This window comes from Chinchilla lanigera, unplaced genomic scaffold (assembly GCF_000276665.1).
Source record: "Chinchilla lanigera isolate Chin_1 unplaced genomic scaffold, ChiLan1.0 scaffold00012, whole genome shotgun sequence".
In the NCBI taxonomy this organism is placed as follows: Eukaryota; Metazoa; Chordata; class Mammalia; order Rodentia; family Chinchillidae; genus Chinchilla; species Chinchilla lanigera.
Genome location: NW_004955413.1, coordinates 28338425 through 28353552, shown reverse-complemented (window position 1 = coordinate 28353552; position 15128 = coordinate 28338425). Strand labels below are relative to the sequence as shown.

The window sequence follows — 15128 nt, the reverse complement described above, 5'->3', positions numbered from 1 at the left end:
CTGGGAGCTCCTGTCCCCCACCACCTCCTTGCCCACAGGAGAGGCCACCACCTGGGGGAATTTTGGCTTTCCCTAGATGCCCCCACGGCCCCCATCAAGCAGAAGGCCCGCTTCAAGACCAGAGATGCCAAGTGCCACCTCCGGCCCCGCAATCGCGAGCGAGTGAAGGAGACCCAGAGGCTGCCACTGCTGGGTGAGTGTGCCACCCCGTACCGCCTACCAAGGGAGAGCAGAGGAATCCCCAGACCTGGAGCTGGGGCCCACGGCCCAGCGGGGCTGGATTTTCAAAGGCAGAAGCCATAGCCCAAAAGCTAGGGCACTGCAGATGCTGGCCCTGTCCCTTGAGAAGAAAGCCAGCCCTCGAGGAGGAAATTTGGGTTCCCCAGGGTCTTAGTCTGTCATCACTGAGACTCAGTACTCAACACCCGTCATTTAAGGAGAGGTTTATCTCGGCGCACAGCTTGTAGACGTTTCAGTCCTTGCATGCTCAGCTCTCCGCTTCCTGTCCGCCATGCCAAGAGCAGCTCTCGTCTGCCAGGCCCCTCTGCCAGCTCGCCTGCCTTGGAGCCAGCAGAGAGTAAAGAGAGGAAAGGGCGACAGATCAACCCTCCTAGGCCAGACCCTCGGGGACCAGCTTTTCTGTCCAGACCCCACCTCCATCAGCAAGTCAGCTGTGACCCTCCCGTCCAGCTACCTCCAAAAGGCCTGCCTGTGCATGCATGCGGCTTTGGGGGGACATCTGGATATGAACCATAACACCCAGCATCCGGGGGGCCGCTGTCCCTGCCCCCCGCCGGGGTTAAATGCTGCCAAGCGCTTTCCACATGGCCTGGCTGTGCCCCAGTGGAAGGAATTAAGGTGCTCACTTGGTGACCACCCTTGAGTGAGGATGGCCAATGCCAGTGAGACTGCGGGCTCAGCTGTGAGGGGAAAGGGGACAGTGTCTCCCCTGGGCAAAACCTCCCGAGGCCCTGCGCTCAGTCCCCCACCTCCCTGGTGAATGTGTATGCAGCATCTCCACGAGCAGCCCAGGACCTGGCTCAGCTGCCAGCTCCCTGGGAGGCCCTGAGCCAGCCCTGACCTCCTCTGCCTCAGTTTCCCCATCCGCTGCATGGACTATTGGGCACAGAGGGACCCTTGCCAGTGGCAGTCTCTGGGCAGGGCCCTGTGCCCTGCTGGGCCACCTTTGCCACAGCTCCCCCCCCCTCGTCCAGACAACTGCCACGTGACTGCCGTGACCCTCAAGTGTGACTCCTCCAAGAAGAGGCGCCGAGGCCGCAAGTCCCCGTCCAAGGAGGTGTCCCACGTCACAGCGGAGTTCGAAGTGGAGCTGAAGATGGAGGAGGCCTCAGGTGGGTGAAGGTTCACCTGTGAGCTGCCGAGGACCTGGGAGAGCTGCTGAGGGGTGCAGGGGTGAAGCCGGGCTCCCACCAGAGCCATGGCAGCAGGAGGCGGAGGCCAGCTGGGCAAGCAGGCGACACGGCATGGCCAGGGACGGTGACAGGAGAGGAGCTCCAGACACAGAGACAGCTGCGTGCCTCCCCCACCTCCACACCCTCACCAGTGCTGCAGAGGTAGAAGCACGGCCTCCCCGGGACAGCTGAGCCAAGGACTGTCTCTCCTGCTTGCAGGAGGCCTTGTGTCGTGCGTTTCACATCAACGCATTCCTCTTGGCTGTGGCAGAGGAGTTGTGAGTGGCCAGCAAGCGTGTTTGGCGTGTGCCTGGCTCGGTGTGGGCGCCGTGGCCCCTGCCGTGGCAGCACCACAGCCATGGGGAGGCAGGTGTGCAGACAGGCTGCCCAGTGCCAGGTGACGCCGTGGGTAGTGGGGGTGCGAGGACCAGAGGCCACAGACCTAAGGTCTCTCCCCAAGGGAGGGATCCAGGAAGCCTTCGCAGGAGAGGGGCTGCTGAACTCAAGCTTGAAGTCAAAGTTCACTGGGTAAAAGAGGTGGCCAGGAATGGCGTGCAGGCGGCGGACCAGAATGAGCACAGCCAGAGGTCACAGGGACGAGGGTGCATCTGGGAGGCAGGGAGAAGGAAGAGTGGCTAAAAGGTGCGGTTCACAGTGTCCAGGTGTCGGTGGCTGAGGCAGGTGGGGGGACCAGACCTCAAGGCACCTTGGTTGAATTCAGGGGCAGAGAGCTGGACAGGATCTGGGAGCAGTGGCAGTCCTCGGTGTGTTTGAATCTCACACGCACACACGAACCCCGTGAGCTGTGCCCTGGAGCTGACCCGTTGCCACATAGAGGCCTGGCTTGTCCTAGGGTCTGCCGCAGCCAGGTCACACCTCTCGGATCCCTGGACTTCTCATCCATCTGCTGGGCGCTGGCCCAGGCTGCCCTGAGGATGCGCTGAGGGCATGCACTCAGCCCCCGACACTGAGCAGGGCCTGGCAGGGGGCCTCCTGCAAAGCAGCAGCTGCCAGGTGTGAGTCTCTCTCCCACTCTCGCCCGCAGACACCTGCGACGAGGACTGCATGCGGAAGCGGGCAGAGCAGAGCTTGCAGGCTGCCATCAAGACCCTGCGGAAGGCCATCAGCCGGCAGCAGTTCTACGTCCAGATCTCGGGCATGGAGTACGAGGTGGCCCAGCGGCCCGCCAAGGCCCCGGAGGGACCAGGGACCTGCGGCACGGGCCAGGTGCTCCAGGACGGCAAATGTGGTGAGTGCCGCTCGGGGCCCTGAGATGCTGCGTGGCAACCCCCGGTCCCTTGCACGTGCAGCTGTGGTGAACCACGAAGAGCAGGCGGGCAAGACAGGTGCACGGTAGGGACCAGCGGGGGGTGTGCTGGGGCCTGCATCCCCGCCATGGGCAGAGTTGGCATCGTCCGTGTGACAGTGTGGAGCCGGCAGCCACAGCAAGAAGTCAGAGCTCGCCTCAGAGCCCAGGCTGGGCAGGGAAGCCAAGAGCGGAAGAGCCGGGACTGTGGCTCAGACAGCGCCGTGGGGAGCCACCGTGGCCTGGGCATGATGAGGGCCAGAAGACATCTCTCTCTTATTTTGAACAACTTACTTGGGACTATTTCTAGCTTTCAGAAACATTATTAAGCAGAACAAAAAAACGTGCATCTTTGCTTCATCCACATTTCCCTGTTGCATGTTCCAGCATTTGTGCCGGTAGGCTTTCTCTTGCGTGTGTGTGTGTGTGTGTGTGTGTGTGTGTACGTATATATGAGCATCTGTGTGTACTCAGTACTGTCCAACCCACACACCCCACGACATCTTTTTTATTTCATTACTGGGTATATAACCCGGGGCCTTCACACAGAGCTGCATTCCCTGGTCCTTTTTTAATTTTTTGAGACAGGGCCTCTAAATTGCTCAGGCTGGGCTTGAATTTATGATCCTCCTGCCTCAGCCTCCCAGAAGGCTAGGATTACAGGTGTGTGCCACCAAGCCCAGCTGCTCCATTACATTTCAACAGTTCTTCCGACCATGTCCCTTTTCAGTTCCTGGACCCGGCTTCTATGGAGGAACACAGGTCACATTTCCTTGGCACACCTGTGCAGTGCCTGAGGTCTGGGCAGCCCTGTCCTGGCATGGCACACCCTCTCTCTGTAGGCTGACCCTCAGCGCCGCCCACTTCGATCTCCTCGGAACAGCTGGGACCTGCCGTGTCTCAGGGCAGACAGATCGCAGCCACCATGCCTGGTCTTCGCCTGGTTAGCTGCCACAGCGTTCTGAGGGTCGCTGGATCCTCCTCCACCGCTCACCTCTCCCCGCTATGGTGGAGTAGTAGTTTCTGAGGACAGATCCTGGGTTTCCACCGACATCCTGCTCCCCGGGGCTCCCACCCACCAGCCCCAGCTTTGCTTGACATTTCCCGCCAAATCAGGATGTTCTGTGTTCTGTCATCTCGCCTACTCACCAGTCACCTGTGAGAAAGAGCTTCCCCCACCCCACACACCTGTGTGTGTGTGTGTGTGTGTGTGTGTGTGAGAGAGAGAGAGAGAGAGAGAGAGAGAGAGAGAGAGAGAGAGAGAGAGAGAGAGAGGGAGAGAGAGAGAGAGAGAGAGAGAGAGAGAGGGAGAGAGGGAGAGAGAACTCCGTGGCTCACTCCGGCATGTCCAGTTCCACCCCTCAAGGCTCTTTCTAACCTCCCTCCCTAAGTACCTTCTCCCATGGTGAGAAGTGTGGCCCCTTCCACCTTCATGTACGGATTTCCTGTTTCCCGCTTCCTCTCTCCTCATGGGTCCCCTCTTTGGCCCGATGTAGCCCATCACCCGGGCCCTTTTTCCATCCACGCCTCCCCATGATTTCCCCGACAGCCTCTGTCCAGCACCAGGCCCTCTGACCGGTGTGTTCACGCAGCCCCCAGGCACCACCCTGCCTGGCGTCCTCGGGTGTGGGCTCCCCGACACGCGGGGGGGGGTGGTCTGGAAGAAGTGGCTGTGGGACGTCCAGGTGGAGACTCCCAGGGGTGCGGTACAAGGCCAGGACACCTGGCTGGAGGGCAGGATGTGGAGCAGAGGGTCCGTGGGCAGGGCTGGGGGCGCTGCAGGACCCTGGGGTCCTCATGGATGATGGCTGCCACCTGGGATGCCTGGCTCTTCCAGGGGAGAGGCTGGGTGGGCACTCACTGCCCACCGTGCCCCAGCCCACCCTTCTCTCTGCTTCTGCAGTGGCCTGCGGACCTGGCACCTACTTCAGCGGCGAGCAGGGCCAGTGTGTGCCGTGCGCGTCGGGGACCTACCAGGACCTGGAGGGCCAGCTCAGCTGCACCCCGTGCCCCAGCAGCGATGGGCTTGGCCTGGCCGGTGCCCGCAACGTGTCCCAGTGTGGAGGCGAGTGTGGGCCCAGCCGTGCGGGAGGCGGGCTGGGGCCGTTTGCTCGAGGCTCCCAAAGCAAGGACAGAAGCCGTGCCTGCCGTGGAGTGTGGCGTGGTCTGCGGCACTTTGCCGTTTCAGAGCTTCGCAGTTTCCACGCAGGCATCACTCGGACAGGGCACTTCCTGGGCTCCCAGGGCACCCCCTGCCTCAGAGTGCCCCCAGCTCCGCAGCCCCCAGGCACCCCAAGTACTTGGCATCGGGTAGTTTGCCAGAGACTTCGCACACCCTGTGCCATATAGATCGAGGTGTGGTGGAGGCACGGGGTGCTTCGCGGTTGGCGTCACATCCCGTGGAATCCTCCCTCCACCTTCCTTAAAACCCATCGCGGGGCAAGCCATAGGCATCGAGTGCTGGGTCGGGAGCTTTGCTCCACACAGAGAACTTCACAGTTTGGACCAAAATGGTGGTATATACCCGTAATCTCAGCAACTCAAGAGGCTGAGGCAGGAAGATCACAAGTTCAAAGTCAACCGGGTCAACTTAGTGAGACCCTGTCACTAACCCTGTCACTAAATAGAAAGGGCTGGGCCGGTGCTCCCTGGGTTCCATCCCCGGTATCACCAACCAACACACAAAAAACAAAGCAAAGTAGTTTGCACTATAGCTGGTTGAAAGAGAGCCCTTTTGCAATCTACCAAGCACGGTTTGGTTTGTGAAGGGCTTTAGCACCTAGCGCCCCGACCAGCCCCTCTTCAAGGTGGGTCACGGTCTCCCAGCAGCCTTTCCTCCTGGGCCGTTGTGGGACCCTCCCTGGAGAGTGCGAGGGGACCTCAGCACTGGGAGGGGGTACCTGGGGGAGTGGAGATAGCAGTCCTTCCAGTGCCCTGTCCAAGTGCTGCCCTGCAATGGTGACTGTCGGTGCTTGGGGTGACCACAGGGGGAGAGTCCCCAAGTCTGAGCTGAGAGGACCCTGAACTCACTTCTCCCCTCATGCTGAGATGCCTGCACACTGCCTTCCTGCTGGACTCTGGAACATTCTCTGTGTTCAGCTGAAGTCAGCTTTCGCACAGTCCCTCCCTTGTCTCACAGGGACCCAGGCTGGGCCAGGCCACCCCCTGCCCAGTGCCTGTCCCAGGGCCCCGGCCAGCACAACCAGCCTGAGCCGTGACCTCTGACTTGCAGGCCAGTGCTCTGCAGGCTCCTTCTCGGGCGACGGCTTCAAGCCGTGCCGGGCCTGTCCCCTGGGCACGTACCAGCCCGAGCCCGGGCGCACCGGCTGTTTCCCCTGTGGCGGGGGGCTGCTCACCAAGCACGAGGGCGCCACCTCCTTCCAGGACTGCGAGGCCAAAGGTGAGAGGGCCCCACTGCTGCCCCGTACACCTCCCGTCTCCCCCACCCGACCACCCTCGGGCTCCAGGGGACCCTCGGGACTGCCGGGCGCCAGGTCGGATGCCCTCCACACCTGTCCCCAGCTGGTGACCCACTTCCCCTTCCGCGGGCTCCCTCTCCTCATCTGTCTGTCCGTCTGCACGGACAGCCTAGGCCGTGGGTCCACGGAGCCTGTGTGCTGCCTGCTCCACCCGCTGCAGCGCCACCCCGACCCGTGTAACAGTCTGGTTCATTCTTTCCCCTTCTTTCCTCCCCTTCTGCCCCGAATCCCTCCATTCACACAGTCACCTGACTGCTCCCTGAAAACTGCTCCCATCCACCCACAATGTCCCTGGGTTGCTGGGGCCACATGTCCTCTGTCTGCCTCTGGCTTGGGCCCCTCCTTTTGTCTTCCTAGTGTCCAGCTCACAGCTCTTGTGCTGTCCTTGTGCCCCAGCTAGGGTGGCCGGCCGCTCAGTCTCCTGACTGTCCTAACCTCATCCCCCAGTGGGGGAACGTCACCAGGGAGGGCAGGGTGGTCCCCGCCCTGGTGCGCCAGACCCCCATCGTCACGGTCTGTCCCCCACCTGCAGTGCACTGTTCCCCCGGCCACCACTACAATACCACCACACACCGCTGCATTCGCTGCCCCGTGGGCACCTACCAGCCCGAATTCGGCCAGAACCACTGCATCACCTGCCCGGGCAACACCAGCACCGACTTCGACGGCTCCACCAACGTCACCCACTGCAAAAGTAGGCGCCCCGCTCATGGGGGTGGGGAGGTGGGGCGGGCCAGGAGGAGACGGGCCCTGCTCCTGGGGATCCCTTTGAGCATGCCTGCGTCCAACCTGAGCCCAAGCCGGGAGGAGCAGTGCCCATCTGGCTCACTGTCAGGGCCACACCGTGGGGCCATGGTCCGTCGGTTCCCCACCCTCACCAGACACGGCCTGTGCGTAACAGTTGGGTGCCATGCTACTTTAAATTCATTTTGCAGAGTTTCCGCATTTTACCCTTTGCTAACCAATTTTCTGGGCTACGGCTCATGTCTGGAACCACCTAAAAGCCTGTGAAAGGGCATTCATTCCCGGACACGGCAGTGGTGCTCCCTGCAGGGCCATCCCCAGCGCACCCCCCTCAGGAGCAGAACAGTGCAGCAAAGGAGGCCGTAGATACAGGGTGTTCAATGCCCTGATGGGTAAAAGTAGGGAAGCCAGGTGGCAGGGAAGCTTCCGGTTCGCTGGAGGTGGGAAGGGAACGTTTCCCAGAAATACGACAGGAGAAGATGCTGAAGTGAGAATGCACAGGAAATGAATGCATATTTCTTATTCACATTGAGTTCGCTTTGCAAAACTGACTTCCTTATACCTTGAAGGCTGGGAGCCACTCAGCTCATAAAAACGTCACATCTGGCCTCTCCACATCCTCTCCTGAGCTCTTAGTAAAGAAAGGAAAACATTTATCTCTTTCCTTGCTGCGCTGCCCGCCTGTGACCTCCTGCCCCTGCTGGGGAGGGTGACCGTGCCACAGCTATAGGGCTCAGCAAGGGTGTCTGGCGTAGCAGATGGGTACCAAGAGGAAGGGCGGGTGAGCCTCACCCTGGAGACGCATGAGCTCAGGAGAGAAGCAGGCGGCCAGCAGCCAGGTGAGGGTTCACGACCCGCAGGGCGCACAAGAAGTGAGATGGGTCTGCGTCAAGACAGCCCCCCAAGAAGCCCCTCATCCTGGGCCTCAGAGCCCAGCAGATGTGAAGGGCTGAGGGGCAGCCAGGCAGGGCCCCCGGCCAGGGCTGCTGGGCGTGGGAGGGCTGGGTGGAGCCTGGGCCGAGGACTCAGCTGGCCGTGCCTGTCTAGCGAAGCCTGACCAGGCCCTCGGGCCGTGGTGCCCACAGACCAGCACTGCGGTGGCGAGCTTGGTGACTACACGGGCTACATCGAGTCCCCCAACTACCCCGGTGACTACCCAGCCCACGCGGAGTGCGTGTGGCACATCGCCCCGCCCCCCAAGCGCAGGATCCTCATTGTGGTCCCCGAGATCTTCCTGCCTATCGAGGACGAGTGCGGCGATGTCCTGGTCATGAGGAAGAGCGGTGCGTGCTGGCCTCGCGGCTGGGGCTGGGGCTGGGGACGGGACTGGTCTCAGCCACGCGCCAACACCCCTCCTTGTCTCAGCGTGGCTCCGGGGGGCAGGAGGAGGTTGCACAGAGCGTGAGCACGGGTGTGGCTAGAGGAGCAGTGTGGGGAGGTCGAGGAAGCTGGGTTCTTTTTTTCTTCTTTTTGTACCAGGAAGCGAACTCAGGACCTTGTGCTTGCCAGGCAGGCGCTTGTGCCGCTGAGTTATATCCCCGGCACGGAAGCTGGGAGGTGCCCTAAACAGGACCTAGCCAGGCCCGGGGTCTCCTTCCTGCTGGGCTGTCCAGTGCCTCTTCCCCCTGCTTCCTGTCACACAGCCCAGTGAGACCCTGGAAGTGCCCTCCTCCTCCCTCGGAGGCTTGGGTGAGCGGAGGGCCACCCAGGCACACCATGAAAGCTGGAGGTTTGAGCAGAGGCGCCTTCCACAGTGGTGTGGGCCAGAGTGTGCCCATGTCCTGCCTGTGAGAAAGCGGAAGTAGCTGAGTGCCCCTGCGGGGAGCTGGCAGAGACCTCACTGCTGTTGCCGGGTGTGGGCACTTTATTCTCAAGTCCGGCACCACCTGCTCAGTGAGGCTGCTAAACCGGAAAGGGCAAGGGAGCCGCCTGGGGAGCCTCAGCAGGCCAGAGGCTGGCCCAGTACCACTGCCCCACCCAGCCCTGTCACCGCCTCCTCCTGCCTGCACTGTCACCCTCAGGGCTGCTGCACTGAGCTCGCTTACTTCCAGGGGCACCCAGGAAGCCTCCCTGGGGAGCAGCAAAGCATCTTCGCTCTTTGGCTTACGGGGGAAGGGGCCTCCCAAACCCGACTCCAGGTGTGACCCACATGGCCCCTGTAGCTCGGAAGGACCAGGAGAACCAAGGCAGATGCTAGGAGAGAGCTGTGTGTTTGGGGGACCAGGCATGCAGGCACTGGGGGCCAGCCGGGTGGGAAAGTTGAGCCCCGGCAGGTCTGGGGATGCCTCTGCAATGATGCGGCTCCCTGCAGCCTCGCCCACATCCATCACCACCTATGAGACGTGCCAGACCTACGAGAGACCCATCGCCTTCACCTCCCGCTCCCGGAAGCTGTGGATCCAGTTCAAATCCAATGAGGGCAACAGTGGAAAAGGCTTCCAAGTTCCCTACGTCACCTACGACGGTAAGGCGGGACCCTGTCCTCACGGCCACTGTGTGCCAGGCCAGAAGGACACAGAGCCACCTGTCCCTGCCACCAGGCAAAACAGTGAGGTCGTCCCTGCAGGGTTTGGAAGGCTGGGCAGCTACAGCGGGAGGAGGAAGGATGAGAGGGCGGTGGAGCCGGGGGCCAAGGCCCCAGGCAGAGCTGCTCCCAGGGCCCTCGCACAGCCAGAGCCGGGAAAGGCCGCGGCCACAGGAAGAGGGTCTCAAGCCCTCGCCCTTCTTTCTTGCCCCGCTGCCCAGAGGACTACCAGCAACTGATTGAAGACATTGTACGCGACGGGCGTCTGTACGCCTCGGAGAATCACCAGGAAATCCTGAAAGTGAGTTTACTGAAGGGGAATCCGCATGACTCTGAGTGACCCGGCCATCTGTGCCCGCCCCCACCCTGACCCCTGACCCCTGGAGACAGGAGGGAGGGCGAAGACAGGAGGGGAGGAAGAGGTCCGGGGCTTGGGGGCCCTGGTGCAGGGACTGGGGCTGGTCCATCTGCCTCCCCAAACCAGGAGACCTGGCCCTGTTGACATGGCTTCAGGCAGGTTCTTTGCTTGAGGTTCTGGCCTCACTTTCCTGCCTGTGAAAGGAGGGTCTCTCACAGGCGGTGTCTTACAGCCAGCGTCTCCACCCACCGCTGTTGTCACTTAGAGCCTCTCTGCATTGGACCTGGGCTCCTCCTCATCCCCCTGTGGCCTTGAGCAGCAGAGCCACTGTGCCCTGAAGGGAGGCCGTGGCTGCCCCTCAGCAGCGCTGGGCGAGGCCCGGGCATTGGTTCTCACTGGGGTGGGCCCCGGCCTGGCCTCCGGACAGTGGGCGCCTTCGCGTTTGAAGACCCCCACACCCCACGTCTTGCAGGACAAGAAGCTGATCAAGGCGCTGTTCGACGTGCTGGCGCACCCCCAGAACTACTTCAAGTACACAGCCCAGGAGTCCAAGGAGATGTTCCCTCGCTCCTTCATCAAACTGCTGCGCTCCAAAGTGTCCCGGTTCCTGCGGCCCTACAAGTAACGCTCAGCGCTGTCTGCAGGGACGGCGAGGGGGAGGGAAGACTCCCTTCCCTCCAGAGAGGAGCGGAAGGCGGCCCCGGGCCTCTGTGTCACCTTGGCAGACCCGTGACGTGATACCCTCGGGAAAGCCGTGGAGGGCTGGAACAGAGCCCAGGCCTCTCTCGGATCCGCCAGCCCAGGGGAGACACTTGGCTTCAGGACGCTTTTGTCCCTCCTTTCACCCCTTCATTTCCCAGGATACCAGGAGCACTGTCTCCTGAGTAGCTCTGGCGGGACGCTGACCGGCCGCGACATGCCAGGCCCGCCTCGTGGGTGGCCAGTGAGGGCACGCCCTACGCGGGACGCTTCAGGAGACAAGAACGAGGCCGATGCTCTCCCTGGGACCCTGGAGGAGGTGGGGGCTGATGTCACCCACGCAGGAAGGAAGGCCAGGGAAGGAAGGGCAAGGAGACGCACACGCAGGGGTGGACGAGCTCTCCTCCATGTCAGAGCCCACAGGGCTGCCACACCCTCTAGACTCCCCTGCCACAGGCACGGGACACAGTGCCCGGTCGCTGGGCTCTAAGGACGCTGAGGTGCATGGAACAGGGCTGCGAGGGGAGAGACAGGTGTGTGCCTTCCCTTGATAGGACATCTAATTAAGTACTATATATATAAATATAAATATAAGATTTTATATATATATACATACTTCTATTTGTGGGTACATTAGGAAAATGCTCCCTAGCGACTGTCAGTACGGGCCACTGCTGCCAGCCCGCCTGCAGGATTAAGCTGACCCTCCTGTGCTCCTGTGACTGCCACCTCCCGCGGGGTCCCGGGAGAGCCAGGCCGGCTCTGCATTCCTAGGAACCGGGCTCTGGTGCTGTCGGAGCATCAGCCCCACCCCGCACCCCTCATCTCTGCCCTCAGTGGGACCCCATGGATGGCACCCTCCCCCCAGCCACAAACTTCGGAAGGAGCCTGAGGCCAGAGCTGTGGTGATGCCCCCTGGGTTCTGGTGTGCCCACAAATCACCAAGAAATGAGGTCTTTCTCAAGGGGGCCCAGGCTGAGCTGGCCAGGGCCCTGGATCAGCCGCACCCTCTTCACCTACCCAGAAGGAGGACAAGGCAGACGCGGCCTCCCTTCTGCCACACCGCGCTGCCTGTCTGCTCCCCTTGGACACAGGAAGTCTGAGTGTGAGCAGGAAGCCAGTGCCTGGGACACAGCCAACTGAGACCACCGGCGTGCCCGGGCCACGAGCCCTCACTGCTTGTGCTGCCGTTCGCTGCCAGCTGTACGATGTACATAAGAATAGTCCGTCTTTTTCAGGTTAACAAATATTAAAAATTCCAAGGGACGCAGAAAAATCTTAAAACGAATTCCAGCCACTGATTCTCAGCGGCCACTGGGGTTCCCGCTTCCAGCCCTGCCTAACACGGGAGGTTGAGAACTGCACGTGACCCACGGAGACTGACGAGGCAAGCAGGTGACCGAGGTCATGAGACCATGGCCTGTTGACCAGCCGCAGGGTGTGGCACAGCTTACAGTCCAGAAAAGGGGCTGGAACTCAGGAATGAGTCAGCACCATTACACGCAGATACCAAAGCTGAGGCCGCAGCTGCCACCAGCCACCTCCTCGGCTGAGTCCAAGTGGAGGATGGTGGCGGGAGCCTCTGCACTTGCTGAAAGGTTGGGGTCAACCAACAGTCCTGCCAGGGGCCACACTACTGCTCTGCCGGTCAGTCCCTGCTGGCCAGCTTCAGTTTCCAGAAAGAGAGCTCCCTTCCTTTGTCGCATCCCAGAAACAAGTGCAGATGGCAAGTGCCCCGAGGAGGACCCTGTGAGGGGCGTGGCCTCCTTACTAGGGATCACCCTGGAAACAGGACATTCAGAGAAAAGACCAGAGGGGGCTTTTTATGAGAACCACCTCCAGAGTCAAGAGGCAAAGATGGCCTGCAAAGTGCCCTGTGCACTCTGGGAAAGCAGAAAGCTGGCACCATGGTCAAGGCTGAATCCAGCTGGAGGAGCGGGGCACTGGGGCCACCCTGGAGCAGAAGGGAGACGTCCCAGCTCCCAGAGAGTGAATGTTCCCTTCCTTCACCTTTTAGTTTTATCAGCCGGCCCAGGGGCCTCGCTGTCGGTGGGGGCAGACACCTAGGGTGCAGGGTCCAGATAACACTGGCCACCGAGGCCAGGTTTGAAAGCCTTAAGCGCAACCTCTGACCTCCGACAAATGCACCTTCAGTGTCTGGGCTGTCGCGGGTCCCCAGCTGAGTCCAGGAGCCGACGTTTGGTGTGGTCACCACCCGGGAAGGAAAATAAGGCACTGAAATAAGGTGGATCATCCAGCAACACTTACCAAGCGTCACCTGTGCACCAGGCTCCTAGGAAGACGGGGAACAGGGCGGACACAGAGATGAGAACCTGCCCGGGACAGCGGCCATCACCCCTACAATTGCCAGCTGACCCCGCCCAGTACAGTCAGTGCCCCGGAAGGCAGGGACCCCAACTGTCTTAGTACCTGCTGGGTCACCTGTACCTGTTAGCAGGGTCCCATCACTTCACCAAAGATACACATGGTGGCAGCTCAGCCCTTCTAAGGGGACAGTACCCAGCTGATGCCATTCAGGCCTAGGTAGAAGGACTTGATGCATGGAAATGCCCATGGAACACACAGAAACGAGCAAAGAGCCCCTCTGCTCCCGCTGTCTTGGCCTCCATGGCACCCACAGGTCATGAGACTTCCAGGAATGAGCCAGAGGCAGAACAGGGCTGGAGTCCACACTGTGCCGCCTGTCTTGCTTGGAAAGGTATAATGGAGGAAGTCGTCTCAAGGCCCAGGCCACTAAGCCATGGCATGTGCTGCCTCCCAGCACCCTCCTCTTATGACCCCCACAGAGCAGGCCTCCCAGCCCCTGCGGGGCCGCGCCAGCATGGAGCCCACTGGATGGACCCTTTGAAGCTGCCCCGACGCCCAAAGTCTCACCAGGAAGTGAACCTGCATCCAGTATCTCCTATGTGCCAGGCACCCAGCTCTACCCTTTCCGTGCACACAGGTGGTCCTGCCGGCCCAGTGAGGTCATTGTCTTCACGTGCGGGCATCAGGACTCAGGGAGACCAAGTGACCTGGCCGTGATGAAAAGCTGGAGGTGGGTAGAGTTGGGAATCCAACTCAAGCCCTTCTGGCCCGCATGTAGCAGCTGTCACTGTGAATGTTGATTCATATGAATTTATAGGTTGGAGCCTCAGCCAGGCCAGCCTGGGATAAGGGAGTCCAAGACAGGAAGGCTGGCACAGAGGCATGGGTAGTGGTGGCCTCAGTGACACTCCCTCCCTTAACAAGCATTAAACATTCAGAGAAAGATGCGCTTGAAGTCTCTTGGGGCAGGGGACAGGGTGCTCAGGCATGAGCTGGTACTGCCACCTACACCTGCTCTCGGGGTGCTCCTCGTGCCTGTCCTGCTGCCCACCATGCCCCTCAACATGGCACAGCACAGTGAGCGTGATGCCCGTGGGCAGGCGTGGGAGAAAGGTAGAGAGTGGAAGACAGCTTCGTGGTGCCAAGGATTTGGTTCCAGAGGCCAAGTAGATCTGCAGCAGGGAAACTGTGGATTGTGCTGGATCAGAACCCTAAACACCGAGCAGACCCAGTCCACAGAGTTCTGGTGTCGGCCGCCAGGGAGCCGGACTCTCCCCCGCAGCCCTTTCCTCTGCCTTCTGCCAAGAGTCCAGCCTGTCCCGGGGCTCGCCAGCCATCCACTGCAAGGGTGACAAAGAGCAACATAGCCACATTTCCCTTTTAGTTGCCTCAAATATTCAAAGCTTTGTTTTTGCCACCATGCCCCCTCACAAGCATGTAATTGAAGATTTGTGAAAATCACTTTAATAATAAACAAGAAAGGAACCTAAATATTGCTCTGCTGTCTTACTCATTAAGGAGTCATGATTGGGGGTGGGGAAAGGTAATTGGAATCCAGAAAAGAAGAGAAAAAGTAAGAAATCCCATGACTGTGGAGGGCTGAAAGGGGCTACAGTAGCCTTCTGGAAAGCAAAGCAGGGAATTAGAGATCTGCACATGGAGAAGCAGAGAGCTACTGCCAGGAAGTAACCTGTCCATGCCGCCAGTCCCATTTCCCCTCAGGTCTTACATTAAAAAAACAGTGTTCTTTGGGGTCATGGGTGTAGCTCAGCGGAAGAGCGTTTGCCTAGCGTGTGCAAGGTCCTGGGTTCCATCCCCAGTACTCCAGAGAGGAGAAAAACAGAGTTAGATACACAGTACATTGTGTGTGTGTTTTTTCTGAGAATATAGCCAGATGGCTTTCACCAGCTTCTAAAAGAAATCTAGACCCCATAAAGGCTAATAACTACCCTCCTCAATAACACACTCAACAAGAAAAAAAAAATAGTTTATGAAATACCAGTTGACATTCTGAATAAATAACAGGTGAACACTGGCTCATTTCTTGGTTTAGCACAGTGGTTTTGATGTCTGAGGAGATGGCAATGTGGCTCAGTGGTAAAGCATATGCTAAGCATGTACAATTCCCTGGATTCCATCACAGGATCACAAAACTAAGTTTAAAGTGACTTTTCCGTGTTTATCTAAGAGAACTGAAAGCAGGGATTTGAACAGGTGTTGATATGCTATGTTTGGTCATATCATCATAATTCACAATTGCCACAGTGAGGCAGGAGAT

The 15128-nt window shown here is 59.9% G+C and overlaps 1 protein-coding gene across 1 annotated transcript in view; it reads left to right on the top strand.

Annotated features, from left to right (window-relative positions):
* Nucleotides 1-14341, top strand: part of Scube1 (signal peptide, CUB domain, EGF-like 1) — a 122415-nt gene extending 108074 nt beyond the window's left edge. The window contains exons 16-25 of the mRNA XM_005379668.1: nt 77-193; nt 1215-1352; nt 2458-2661; nt 4622-4783; nt 5951-6118; nt 6730-6891; nt 8027-8224; nt 9253-9405; nt 9687-9766; nt 10296-14341. Of these exons, the coding sequence (XP_005379725.1) occupies nt 77-193; nt 1215-1352; nt 2458-2661; nt 4622-4783; nt 5951-6118; nt 6730-6891; nt 8027-8224; nt 9253-9405; nt 9687-9766; nt 10296-10448 (1535 nt within the window). The 3' untranslated portion in view covers nt 10449-14341. The remainder of the gene's footprint in view (nt 1-76; nt 194-1214; nt 1353-2457; nt 2662-4621; nt 4784-5950; nt 6119-6729; nt 6892-8026; nt 8225-9252; nt 9406-9686; nt 9767-10295) is intronic.
* Nucleotides 14342-15128: the final 787 nt, after the last annotated feature.